The sequence below is a fragment of the Cavia porcellus genome, unplaced genomic scaffold (genome assembly GCF_034190915.1).
Source record: "Cavia porcellus strain 051 isolate PalLab524CR breed Dunkin Hartley unplaced genomic scaffold, mCavPor4.1 scaffold_8, whole genome shotgun sequence".
Classification (NCBI taxonomy): domain Eukaryota; kingdom Metazoa; phylum Chordata; class Mammalia; order Rodentia; family Caviidae; genus Cavia; species Cavia porcellus.
This window is the reverse complement of record NW_026947491.1, coordinates 33,953,422-33,967,681: the sequence shown is the minus strand read 5'-3', so window position 1 is coordinate 33,967,681 and position 14,260 is coordinate 33,953,422. Positions and strand designations below refer to the sequence as shown.

The following is a 14,260-nucleotide window of genomic DNA, read 5'->3' as shown; positions in this document are numbered from 1 at the left end:
ACACAACTAAGCCTTTCAGTTCCATTCATTCAAATGCTAAACAAATACTCTCTGTGAGCCAACCTAAGAACATTGGATAATGCAAATATGACCAACCAGGAAATTTTCCTTTCAGTCTACTACAAAGGTAAGCAGAGTTACAGCTCAACATATACTAACCATGAGTAGCAAGATGATATGAAATTGCCCATGCAACTTTCACTGGCAAATAAGAGTTCACTAAGCAACTCAGTGAAGAAAACTATTTTTAAATAAAACTTAGAAAATTCTACTGCCAACTACATTCCCTTTATGACAGTATATAAAGTACTATAGTATTTATATAAAATACTAAAGTAAAATGATTGTTTAAGAATCTCTAGATATAAAAGATCTTTAGGATTAGCACCTTATCATCTGATCTTTTATTTTTTAACACAAATACAAACATGAAAAACACATGCAATATAATAAATTTTTAAATAACAAGAGATTTTTTCCTCTTAGATCTCTAACAGCGGTGGCAATGAAAAATGTTAACAGAATACAAGTTCAAGGCAGAATTATTGGAACTATCATTAAAAATCAATACCCTGTAAAACTGTCTGACGTCCCAACAAGGATTATAACAGATTACTTATAAGAAGTGTTTGTGCACATATACCTATGTCTAAGTGTAGATGTTTTTATACACTTTCCACAATAGAAATCAATGATGCTAAAGACAGAAATAAGCATCACAATTCAAGGTTATATACACATCAAAAGACCAAGGTAATACATTAAGGAAAATGTTCAGAAAAAATGTGACACAAAGAAGTAGTTTAGTAAATGGAGGTTGGAGATGCTAGTACATTTGCTAATATGAAATGTAAACAATTTTTAACTTTATGGTCACATACCATGAATAATTATTTCATAAATAAATATTTTCTACCAACCTAGCAGGCTGAACAGATAAAATGAGAGACGATATCCTCGCCCTCCCCCCAAAATACTATTAAATATTTTAAAGGCTATTTTCCAATCAAATTAATTCTAAAAAGACATCTGTACAAAACTCTAGTCCCACTTGCCTCAGTATAATCACTGAAGATCAAAGAAATTGACAATGTAACAACATAAAGCTATCAACATACACATCTCAGTTCTCCAGTATCTGCCTTATCTTTTACTTCTTGTAAGAAAAAAATCACTATAGATGACAGTGCAAAAGTCATTTTTTTCTTTCTTGGCTTTAATAAAGTTAATTGCAATTTTAATCCAACTTAAAATATAAGGATTACCAAAAGAACTTTTTTTTTCCAGTGTGACATCAGTTACTTGGTCAGAAAATGGACTTTTCAAGATTCCAATCTAATATATAAAAGCCTGGTAAATACAAAGTCAGATTTAAATATTTCTCTACTCCATCAAAAATAGCACAAAATAGTAAAAGCAAACATTCTGATTGCTGACCATTTCCAGGCAACTTAAATATACAGTCAATCATCCTCAGGTTCCATATTCTAGGATTCAACTAACTTCAAATAAAAAATATTCATGAGTACAAACTTAAATCTTTCCCAGCATTATTCCTTAATCAGCACAATATCATAACTATTTACATAGAAGTTACAGTGAATTAGGTATTATAAACAATTTAAGATGATTTACAGTACGTGAGAGATATACAGAGGTCAAGTGTGACTATTTTATATAAAGGAATTTAAGCATCTCTGCATTTTGATACCTGCAGAGGGTCCCAGAACCAACCCCTCAGAGACACCAAGGAATGCCTGGAAACGTTTCTTTTTTAAAAATCCAGAAAGCAAACCACAGAGAAAACAAAAATGAAAATGAAGACTAAGGGAGAAAAATTAATAACAAAACAGTATAATTAGCTCAACAAAAAAGCACACTAATCAAATTCTGTCTAATGTTCAAGTTATTTTTAAATGGAGACAAGATTTTTAAGTGCCGTGCTTTCAAAGTCTCCTAAAAATGAACTGAGGAACTGAAAGGACCAAGGAACCCCTCATAGCACATGGGTGTATACGTAACAGACAAGTTCATGTCCTGGCTTACTGGAATTAAACAATAGTTAAGAGAACAGATATTACAGGAATTACATCTTAAACATGAATCAGAGAGGAAAAATAGGATTTAGTATAATTTATATTTTTGGAGTCAAAAGGGAGAACAAATAACTCCAAGGAAGAAACATTCATCTTTTTATGCTATATTTTATATCCAGGAAGACTAAAATACAAAGAAAGCCGAAGAGGAAATATAAAAGCAAAATCAGTCACCCAAAACAAGGAAAATATTTCACAGTCAATGTTTATATGTCCAAAAAAACAGGAATGGAGGTTGGGGGGGGGAGTCAAAATAAACAGACAAGAAAATGGTCCCAATACTATCACCTTAAGGTAAGGTAAAAATACACCTTAGAGCTAATTCTATATAATGAACTTGCTATAAAATATTACTAAGAAATAATGCAAAATTAGTCAAGATTTCAAAACTGCAAAGAAACAGGCAAAATATTATTTAACACTTCCACAACCACTTGTTATTTTCAATATAGGAAGTGCTTTCACACACAATAGGTTGTCAATTCTTTGAATGAACTTAGAATCACTTAACCCCATTTAACTAACTAGAGAAAGCGCTCTGAAATTTTAAAATCTTAATTGGAAGCTGTTAAGCTTACTGCCTATATTATACTGTATTGTCACCAATCTCCTGTTTAACAACTAAAATTAAAAAATAATTATAAATTCCTTTTGCTGGGAACCACTAGCTCTTTTCCAAAACAAGGGTTATCTGATATATGCAAAACAGTAAGACCAACCCTGCAGCAGAAGCCAAACTTAAACCTTTCCCAGCCTGTCTGCCTGCCCTGGCTCAGCCCTCCATCAAGCCATAATTAACTACATTCAACTGATATTAAATAACACCGTAGCTGATTTCTCTCCTAAATAAAAAGGTAAAAATTAATTAAACAGGCCATCCTCCAAAAATCAGATGTCATTAAACATTTTAATAGCATAAAAAGATACTTATATATGACATAAATAACATGTCAGTTCCTAAAGTTCCCTAGACCTTGCCCTCCTTACGGGAAGCCATTACTAAAATTATAAATCCCCTGTTGATTATACATTTGACTCCTGCATACTTACTTAATTCTACAGATACCTTCTACTGTAGTCCAAATCCTAAACAAAAAAGGCAAAACTTGACCTTCAAACTCCATAGAGACTTAATATGGCTTTTTATGTTTTCAACACAGAGATAACAGTGACATGTGGCGTTCTGAGACAGGTAAACCAACACAAGGTGGAGCTGCCTGCCCCCCCTCCATGGACCATGTCTCAAATGCAGCAGAAGACATTGGACAAGAGAGGGCCCCATCCTGGCGTTCCTTTGGGATCTTACCCCAGGGCTACTGGACTGTCCTAGCCACCATAGAGTGGGTAAGCCATCCTAACTTCCAGACCTCACAGGAAATGCCAACACTGCCAGATTCATCACCAACAGATCTGCTTAAACTTGCTGCTGAAGACTGACAGGGCTCAGGGCCAACAACAGCCCCCTTTATGGGTGTCCGTCTGGGAGTCCAAGTCCTACTAAAAGTCTCAGGTAAGACATTCTCTATACTTGTGGACATAGAGGCCATAGAGTTCTTCCTGAGTTTTCAGGCTGCCATAGTAAGTCCTCAATCTCTATAAGAGGATATTGAGGGTCAACCTATGCCATTTACAAACAGGCCCTATTTTGTGCAGGTCCAAGACTGCTTCTTCCCAATCCACCCAGTGGTGCCAAATCTCCCCTCCACCAGTAACTCTACATTTCTAAATCTTAAAAATGCTTTTTATTCCCTTGTGTTTATATAGGCTGACCCAGACACTGAGGCCTCAACAGCTTACACCTGTTATCGCTAGTAAACCTCTCTCCTCAGTGATATAAACCACCTCCTTCCTTTCTTATTCACCAATTTCTCAGACAACCCTGGTCAAGACTGACAGATAAATTTTGTCTTCTCACTTTGTTTATACATTTTCAGGATACATAAAAGCCTTTCACACAACCAGGGAGACTGCTGATATACTTACTAAAGTCCTATTACAGCAAATCATTCAAAGGACTACAACCAGGTTTCAGCAATTCATACCTGGCATTCTTGGCAACCTCAACAGTGACCAAAGTTGCCAGACTGCCATCCTGGTTTCGCATCACTCAGGCTAAGTGATGCCCTACCAGCATTAGATCTAACCATCCTTTTGCCTACTCATCTCTGCCTTACCAAGGCCTCACAGCCACGACTCTCAGGTTGTCATGTTTCGTTATCCAATTTGGTTTCTAATTTCTTCTTTATACAGCAAGACTCTTTAACAATATTTCCTAAAGACTCCAACGTCATGCATACCAGAGACAAGCCTTACCTACCTCCCATCTTAACTTTTACCCTTTCAGATGGGGGAGTAATCACCTCTCATAACTTCACTCCTCCTAACCCCACACTTATTTTTCAGAATTCTACCTTACTGTGGCAATGATTCTACCTCAACATGGTCCTGATAAAATGACATATCTAAATCAAAGGATCCTTTCCTTCTACCTCACCTGGGTTCTTAAATATGATTGCGCCATGCCTCCTCATAACATCTTGTCTCTGTTTTTCCAGTCTAACATGCGTGCATTCACCAATGATAAAGCTGTCCTGGCTAAAACACCTGGCACCAGCTTCTACATGGGCATCAACCGTTATCCAGTCGACTCCCCTAGACCCCAGTACAGTGACCCCTTCCAGTAGAAAGCAGTAAAAAAGAAATCTCCACCCCTTTTCCTAATAATAATAATCATAAGACAGGATATGAAAGAGTTTTGGCCTGGACAGCACACTGTAGCCAGTAAAGCCTCAGGCGGAACCAAGGAGCTCCATCTCCCCCACCCCTAGGAATTTACCCTGTGGCCCTATCTCTCCCACCCCTAGGAATTTACCTCTGGCGCCAAAAGAATACCAATGGGCTACCTGTGCATCCCTAATGCCCCTCAGGCACCACCCCCACCCTAAGCTACATGTATGCCTCTACTCCATGTGTGTCACAGAGAGATCACTGACGGGGGAGGGGGGGTGTCGCGCCCCAGAGTGTTGGAGGGGGTCTCTCCCCGCATTCTTAAAATAAAGGATTTATATTTCATACTTCTTATCTTTTCAGCCACTATCCCCCACAACACAGTCTCTCACAATTCTATCAGAAGCGTCCAGTGTTAACTATACCATGCAGTTTCTATACATCCTTGACAGAGTATTTACAGACTATACCAAAATGTTGACTCTCAGCAGCTGAAGTAACAAGGGACAGTAATCTGAAACAACCAGAGAAAATCTTTACCTAAGAATAGTAGATACAGGAGAAGGAGATGGAGAAGGAGAAGGAAATGAAGTTTATGCTTGGGCTTTTTCTACTGGAAACACCTTTACTAAAAATGCAGTGATATATCCCCCCCCCAAAAAAGGTCCAAGGTCTCATCCACTATAGTATTTGTACCACGTTCAGTATGATTCATATAAGAATTGTTATTTGTACTGTGTATACTTTATATAAAAATAATCTTGTAACAAAAACACTGCTTCATACGTATGGACCAATATTAGGTATAAAATAACTCTTAAGCTTAGTGGCTAAGATACTTAATTTCAAAGAATGCTATTTATCTTATGGAGATAACTTTCTGATGTAAATCTCTCAAAATGAACACTTTACTTCAGTGTCAAATTCCTATAGTAATAGTAATGTACTAACAGTAACAGAATTTGGTAAATTATACCTCAAAAATTTTAAATGTGTCCAAAATAAATTGTTTTATTTCACAAATACACAATTTTCAGAGGTGAATGACATGTGAATGTTATACAGTTGGGTAGATCTGACGTCTAAATAAGATAGTGGTAAAAACTATGCTTTTAAAGCACATCTGTGGCTTGTACTGAAAAAAAAGGATAAACAACTGGGTATGGTGGCACATGCCAGCAATCAGGAGACTGAGGCAGGATGATCACTTTGAGTTCCAGAATGGCCTTAGTTCCACAGTGAGTTCAAGGCCAACCTGAAATACACAGTGAGACCCTGTCTCAGAAAAAACAAACAAACAAACAAAACATTAATACAAAATGCCTAGAAAATGTACTTGCAACAAGAGATATAGCTGGTCTAATTTGAAAGGAACTTCATTTTATGTATCACAGACTAAAGCCCGATTCTCTTTTACATTTATGACAACTTAACGTTTTCTAGACAACTGTACAGTTGACTAATCCTTCTAAACTCTTTAAAGTAAAACAAAAATACCCTAAATGTGTTGAAAGAGAGTAAGAGCTAATGAGAATACTGGGAATCATCAGGTTATGATGGCTATGGCTAACAGCAGAAACTAGAAACTGCAGGAGTAGAGGGCCAAAGCTCAAATACTCATTACATGTAATATTTTATTCACAGAAGGAAATGTACACCACACATTAACTTAAACACCAATCCCTCACTAATGCATAACAGTGTTGCATTTGAGGGTTTTTATAAATATATTCTATATCAGAAATCTTAATACAAAGAGCTAAAAAATTCAAAATACCTAAAATTTTTGTTGTTAAAACTCTAGTATATACAAAAAGGAAAGAGCTAAGAAAGAAAACTTTTTAACATATAAGGCTAGTAACAAAGGTGACTGTAATAGATAAAATGCTGTCCAGTGTGGTGATGCACACTTGTACTCAGAGCACTCAGGAGGCTGAGGCAGGAGGATCATTATGAGTTTGATGTCAGTCTAGGCTACAAAGTGAGTTCAAGATCTGCTTGAACTGCATAGCAAGACTCTGTCTCAAAGGAAAAAAACAAAAAAAGACAATGCTTGTAACCTCTTCATCAAGTGTCTGAAGGTTTTCTTTATATTCTTTATGTTCAAAAATGGACAGCATCCTCTCTAAAATTTTCTTATCTACATTTAACTATAAATTGTAAGATAAACAAAAAACAATCATCTTTTTCTATACATAAGAAATATAAACATTTTCATAAAATAGTATTTTAGTAGAAATGTGTTATAAAGGGAGCCAAAGAGGTTTCTTAAATGATTCTGAAGTATTTTTTTTTTTAGTAGTTATTGTCCTCTAAACGTGGAGAGACATGAACTTTTCTCTCTACAACAATAATTTTCTGTAACCTGAAGACTGTCACATGAGGGATTCCGGGAGGAAGCAGGGGTGGTGAGCAGATTGGAAAGATTTGGTGTTCAGACACTGGAATACAGCAATAGGAAAAAGAGAACAGGGAGGGGAAGTAGATCCCTGGGGCTCAGGAAGGATCTGAAGCAAGAACTGAAGCCCACAGGGAGAGGGAAGACAAAGATTTCAAGGAAAAAACAAGGGGGCAGGTGGGGCCTTCTTCCTGGTCCCTGCAAGGGACGGGTGGCTCGAACCTACAGACCAGCACAGACTGCTAATGATGCCACAGGATTCTGTGGGGTGAGGCACCAGTGGAGGAGAACAGGGGAGGCAGTGGGCTGCACTGGCTGATGAGGGTCCCGTTAGGATCTCCCACAACACAGGGGGTTGGCCAGGGACATCTTGGAGAGAGGTCAACTGAGCTCAATCCTCTCAATGGCTGCCAGCTCCATCTGAAGCTCAAGCCCACAATGGACACAGGAACAGCAGTGGGCTAGGTGGACTGGTTCCAGCCTGAACTTCAGTGGAAATCGGGGTGCAAGCTTACTGGGATTAATGCACATGTATCTGGTCTCTGTCGGCCGACACTGTCTACCAGTGGCAGCAGAGATACATTTTTTACTTTCTTATTTTTTGTTTTTTCTGAAGAATGCCACACAATGCATTGTACACCATGCACAGTGTACATTTACCTTCCCAATTATAAGGAAGCTTGGACCCAGCAAGTCAAGACCAGCCTGAGCAACATGAATTCAGGCATAGCCCTAGAATCGTTTAAATTTTATTAATTAGATTCATTTCCTAATTTTGAAGAAAAATAAATAGTACAAGACAGAAATTAATATGCTTTACAGACTCTGTACTTGCATTATTTCAAGTCTTACTCAGCAAAAGAATCATGGCAGATGCTTCAAAACACAAACTCAGAATCCATGAACTCTGGATTCTACTGGACAGGAACTCCAAAGACTTGCTAAGCAGTACTGAAAACCTGCACAGTGCTTTACAAAGCACACACACAGGCATGTAACATCCATAGTACTGGATCAAAGTCTCCTAGAACAGCTCATTCTAAATGTAATCTATGCTTATAAAAAAAAAATAAACATATCTTTATGGACGAATCAGAGCAACTGTATTTTAGAATATGGTTCACAAGAAGGTAAGTTTCTATTAATAAAGGACTTATATGTAACCTGTAATGTAGGGAGCCGAGCAACAGTCCATTGCTGCCTCCCTCTCTCTCCTATAGGCACTGCGTCTGCCTACATTAACCATAATCCTCTCCTGCTTACGTCATGTACCCAGATATGACAGTGACCCTGTTGTATTCATCCCCTTAGCCTCTTCCTGTCCCACCTCCCGCCCTTGGCCTATAAAAGATGTGATCACTTCCTGAATAAACGGAGGCTTGATCGGATTATCTCGACTTGCTTCCATCTCTCTTTGTCTCCCCTATGTCTTTTATTTAATCCCTATTCCGCCTCCAGGAATACCCCACGGATTGATCTGCAAGCCGGATCACTCTAAGAGTATGAACAGGGGACACAGTCTAGTCTCCACTCATATGTAAAGGAAGGAGACATACCTACACATCGAGTCTAATTTCAGTTATTCAGGATCAACTCTGGTCCAGATACGTATGTCTGTCTGTCTTTCTCTTAGTATTCTGAGGATTTCACTGTGTAGTCCAGGGTGGTCTTGAACTCACTGTATAGCTCAGGTTGGCCTCAAAATCATGATATTCCTCCTGCCTCTGCCTCCCAAGTACTGGGATTGCACGTGTGTGCCACGAAAACCAGCTCACATACATACGTCTGTCTGTACGTGTACATATACAAGTATGTACACTGTATGTATAACATGTCAACCTATATGGCAGAAGAGTAAATTTGGGGATAAGAATAAACTATTTCCTCACAGCATCATCTCTTATGCTTTTGAAATTTTGTAATTTTATTATGTTATGACCTAGAATGCAGTTTACTGGAAGACAAAATTACAGCAAAGCAGAACACATTCTTAGAAAGACATGAACGTAATTGTAAGTCCTATATTTATTTATATTATACTTAGTGAAATCGAGTGAAAAGATTTTCATACATATATTTGAGTAACACATTCTGTTGCAACTGTCAAAACTCATCCAACTGACATAATACATTTTATTATATGTTAGTTATATCACAGTAAGAATACATAGGTAGAACTTATCTAATGTACGTAATGTAGAAATCGTCTCCAATCTCTCCAAATAATAAACTTTACAAGAACCATACTTAAAATGGTACAAGTACCACAAAGGATGAAACCATTCTGAAATTTATCTCTGGGAAAGTATCACCGCAAAAAAGAACAATTTTAGTTAAATATTTCCTATACAAGAAAACCCAAGCATAAATTCCTCAAGGGCCAAGCATGGTGGTACCAGACTGTAATCCCAGCACTTGGGAGGTTGAGGTCGGAGGATTGTTTCAAGTTTGAGGCCAGACAAACTGCATAGCCAAGTCTGTCACTGTCTGTCTGTGTGTCTATCTCTCTCTTTCTCTCAAAAAGTGAGTTCCTGAAGGAAATGCTGCATTTCTAGACATTTAGCACTAAAATGAATTTTGACATGGAGGTTCAGTGTATTTCTATTGTAACACTGTTTCAAGTTAATGGCTTTCTTGGAACTCAACCATTGAACAACAGACCTAGTGTATAGACAATGTCAAAAAACTGGATATTGTACTTTATTTTTATAATATATCTGAACACACTGATTTAATGAAACAAGGAGAAAAGACATCTTAGATGGTACAATAGTATTTCTTTCTATATCACTAAAGCAATTGATTTTATGGTCTCATTTATAACACTTTTGAGTTATTAAATTGAATTCTGAAATATTTCAAGTATAGGGAAAAATGCAAAGAATGAATAGACACTTTTGTTAAACGCTCATAGTGTCTGAAAAGCTAGTGGCTTGCAAGACAAGTTTCCTATTCTGGTTTTTATCTTCTGTCACTGGTGTGATAGCAACACAACCAGCCAAACAATCCCAAACAATCACATGTAGAATTTGAGAATCTCAAATTCCAATCAAGGGAAGGAGATTTTAATACAAGTGGAAATGGGACAATGCCCTGAGAAAATAAGTGTATTTCTGTTAACTGCAAATTGTTTTGAGGTTACATAACAATGTCATACAATTTATTAAAGGTATTAAAAAGATTAATATCAAAAACAAATACCTACACAAAACATATTTGAAAGTTCTTTCACATTTTACTTACCTTATCAAATCCTCATAAAATGATAATGCTCTAATGGTTAATAGTTTCACAATAAAAACAAAAGCTTGTTTTATAGAATGACACCAACTAAAAGATGTAGATTATAACCCTTTTATTCCTTTAATTCTTGAAAAATGCTTAGAAGTATTAACCAAAGCAAGTATCTATGATAATAATAGGCAAAAATAACATCTGCCACCATTTTGATGAATAATCTTCCATTCCAACTCTTATTAGTTTGGAAGCTTTTAAATGCTTCATACCAACTAGATTAATGTTTTTTTTTTTTTTTTTTGATTAATGTTCTCTTTAAAAAATTATTTTCTCCCTCAAAACATGATTGTTCATTATTTAAAAATAACAAAGACATGGTTACCAGACAGGCCAAAATTACTAAAGTCAGTAATTTTTAAATTATTGAAAGGAATCTCCCAGAGTCAGAGGTAGAAAAAGACATAAGAAGCACAGAAACTTAGTAAGTACTTAATGTGCAAAGTGGTATGAGCTGAAGATTATCTACCTTAAGCAGACCGCATTCTCACCTGTTCAATCTCTTTGGTTTTCAATGCTATTGCTTTCGAGCGACTGCTGAGCTGACTGTCTTCAAATAATTCCGTGCTGTCGGTTGCATTGGTATCTGTCTCCTCTGGATTCTCAATGAATAACTGTGTTGTAGGTCCCACCTTGAAAAAATGTTCCAAATCTTTACTCACTTTCTTAAAGGACACAAAATATTTCAGATGGTACGTTAAGAAAGTATTAGGTTTAACCTGTTTTAAGAAAACATTTAATACCTTTATGTACAATGATCACATATGAAGAGGATTTAAAAAGCAATGAATGACTACTACTTTTAAAAGTTTAGGTAAAATACAACCACTAGACTTATTGCACTCCAAAATTATACGATTATACATCAGTCTGTATTTAGACACAATGAGGGCTGGGAACATAACTCAATGACACAAGCACCTACTTGGCAAGTACAAGGTCCTGAGTTTAATTCCCAGTACAAAAAAAAAACAAGTAACAAAGTGAGAACCTTTTACCACGAAACTATTTCTTAGCACTCTTAATCTGGAACACATGGGAGACAAACTCTAAGTGCAAGTGAAAGTGTGCACACATAGAATAAAAGGAACACAGGAAAAGAATTCATTTTAGAAGTTAAATTGCCTTGCTTCTGTGACTTAAGAAATTCTTGAAATCATTAGAGAAAACATTCCCACAAAACAGAATAACCACTAGTAGTTTTCCAGGGGATGAGGGCACAGGCCTATAGTCGGGAGGCTGAGACAGCAGGAACACATGCTATAGGCCAGCCTGGGCTACACAGTGAGTTCCAGGACAACATAGACAATAGAGCTTGTCTCAAAAAGGCACAAATACAAACACGAAGACTTGAGAGATAATTGAATACTGAAATAATTTCATAGCCAAGAGGTCATTCCCTATTAATGTACCATCAACTGTGTCACCAAAGACAGAAGGGTGGTTAAGGACAGAAATATATACATCCATGCCACAGATGTCTCTGGGTAGCCCTAACTGTGGGAAAATGATTAAAGCAGGATTCCCAATAAGAAAACATGAAAGAGAGGATGATGCTGGGGACACACTGTGAATGCTTCAACACCTGTTACCATGTGCGAAGGTGACAGTACAGAGAATAAAAAGTTTTCTTGCAGACACTTGCTCTGAACACTGAGAGGACCCAACACAAGGGCATTTGCAAGCGAGCAGTGCTAAACCTAGAACTTTCTGACTTTTGTTCCAGTGAAAAACAGGAAGAAAAGCAGCCTGATAATCAAGGAATAAGAAAGTCTGCTGTGAATTATTTCTTAAGTTAATCTAAGCAACTTATCAGGCATTTGGAAGGACAAAGATGGAATCCATTATGCTTCTCTGACCCTTAATCATACACTGCAGAGTACGCAAGCTTTTCCCGTAGGCCCCTTCATGATTATAATCACTCTTTCCTCCAACCAAGTGACATATTTAGCCCCCTTTTTTATGTTAAGCACTAGGGACTGGAGCAGAGAAGAGGAATGCAGTGTGGAAAGGTACTGAGCTACAGGAAAGTCATCATGGTGTCAGCACAATGCATTCACTGCAACAGCACACAGACAGCTTCAAGGACTGTAAGAAACACTACAAAAATATTATTCTGCAGCAATAAGTATGCAGATATAGTGGTACCTCAGTTCAAGAACTCAGAATTTGTTCCATGATCCTGGATGCAATGGAACTCTGGGAGGAAAGTCATAGAAAGAAGTTAGTGAACCAAGGTACCACTGTTTGGAGGTTGAGGCCAGACAGCCAGTTTTGGGGGGTTCTGAGTCACAGACAACATCATTAAGACAGTCCAAAGTGATATTGTGAGCTTCCATTTGAAGACTGTGAAGCTGGCCCTTCAGTCGACTATGGAGATAGGAAATCACCCCACGAAGATCTGTGTGTTGCCTTGGGTCTCATTCCAGGAGTCAGAGCTCTTAAAGGCATGAGTGTAATGTACATAGATAAATATCCTGCATCACACCTAAGGCGAGTGCACATCCAGAGAGCCTGCTGGTGCTGTGAGCCATCCAACAGCAGCCTCAAAAGCATCAGGGTGTCGTAAGATTTCTTGGCCAGTGCTGTTCAGTGTCAGCAATTCAGAAGTCATGTTTTGAAAGTAGCTGTTCCTGGTTTGGACAGTTTGTGTGGAATGGGTCAAGGTGACTGCTGTGGTCGCCACTGTAGCTGCTAGTGCTATGACTGCAATAGTAGCCAGAGTCAGAATAACAAGAAAACATTTTTGTCTGTTATGCTCAAGTGCTGAGATGACTTGTTCAAGGGCAGAGCTTCCAGTCCATTCTTTCGTGAGACTGGTGGGGAGTCAAGCTTCAGCTCATTGTATGAATACCACCATGTGAGCAATATTAAACCACAATATGAGAAATATTAGAGCCAGTGACACACAGAATGAGCCACACTAGTAAGGTAACATTAAGGGCCTTAAGAGGTCGATGATAGTGGCTGAAAGCACTGTCTTCTGCAAATGTAGATTCTTCTTTAGTAAGGACTAAAATATATGGGTGAGGGGTACAAATTTTTTTTTTTTTTTTTTGTCTTTTTCCTTTTAATCGGTACCGGAGATCGAACTCATGACTTTTAAGGCTTTTAAGGCAGGCGCTTATGCCGCTGAGCAAAACCCCCAGCCCCCGGGAGTACAAATCTTATATGATCAGAGGAGTCATTGATAACACATGTGAAGAGCTTACTTATGGGCTGACAATTGCTAAATATAACAATTTTCAGGAAAAACAAGATAGCTACATGCCGATTCTCTGAGAGGAGAAAGATAAGTGCCCAAGGAGAGGCAAAAAGTAAAGATCCAGTGAGCCCAGGATTCCATAAGGTGAGGCACTGCTATAATTAAAGGTTAGCAGAGACCCAGGCAGAGTTAGACATCAGCACTCCGAAATTGTGAAGTTCCCAATTTTCTAGAGTCAAACTGTAGGACTGGGGTAATAGCAAGATTGGTGGTTTGTTTACACGGGGTCCTCCCAATTCTAGGCCACCTCCAGTGGGCACCCCGGAGTGGGAGCAGACGGGAATACTTCAGTGTCTCCCAGAGTTCCTCCTACACCAGCAGTGTTAATAAATCTTGATGGCAGGGTTCCTCCATCTGATTACATCCTGTGAAAATACAGTACATATATCGCTGGGGCAGGAAGAAAATGCAATAGCTACTACTATCAGTGATGTTGATGGCCACAGGTAAGGGAAATTCTTCTGCCAAAAAGTTATCACT

The 14,260-nt window shown here is 37.9% G+C and overlaps 1 protein-coding gene across 15 annotated transcripts in view; it reads right to left on the bottom strand.

The window, feature by feature from the left end:
- The window catches only part of Pphln1 (periphilin 1), a 148,045-nt gene that overhangs the window by 39,056 nt on the left and 94,729 nt on the right, over positions 1-14,260 (bottom strand). For 14 of the 15 annotated variants that reach the window (XM_063254569.1, XM_063254574.1, XM_063254568.1 and 11 more), the window contains one exon: positions 11,007-11,147. In XM_063254569.1, the coding sequence (XP_063110639.1) occupies positions 11,007-11,147 (141 nt within the window). Of the gene's footprint in view, positions 1-11,006; positions 14,146-14,260 lie in introns of those variants that run through there. The other variant, XM_063254572.1, reaches the window with a different exon arrangement.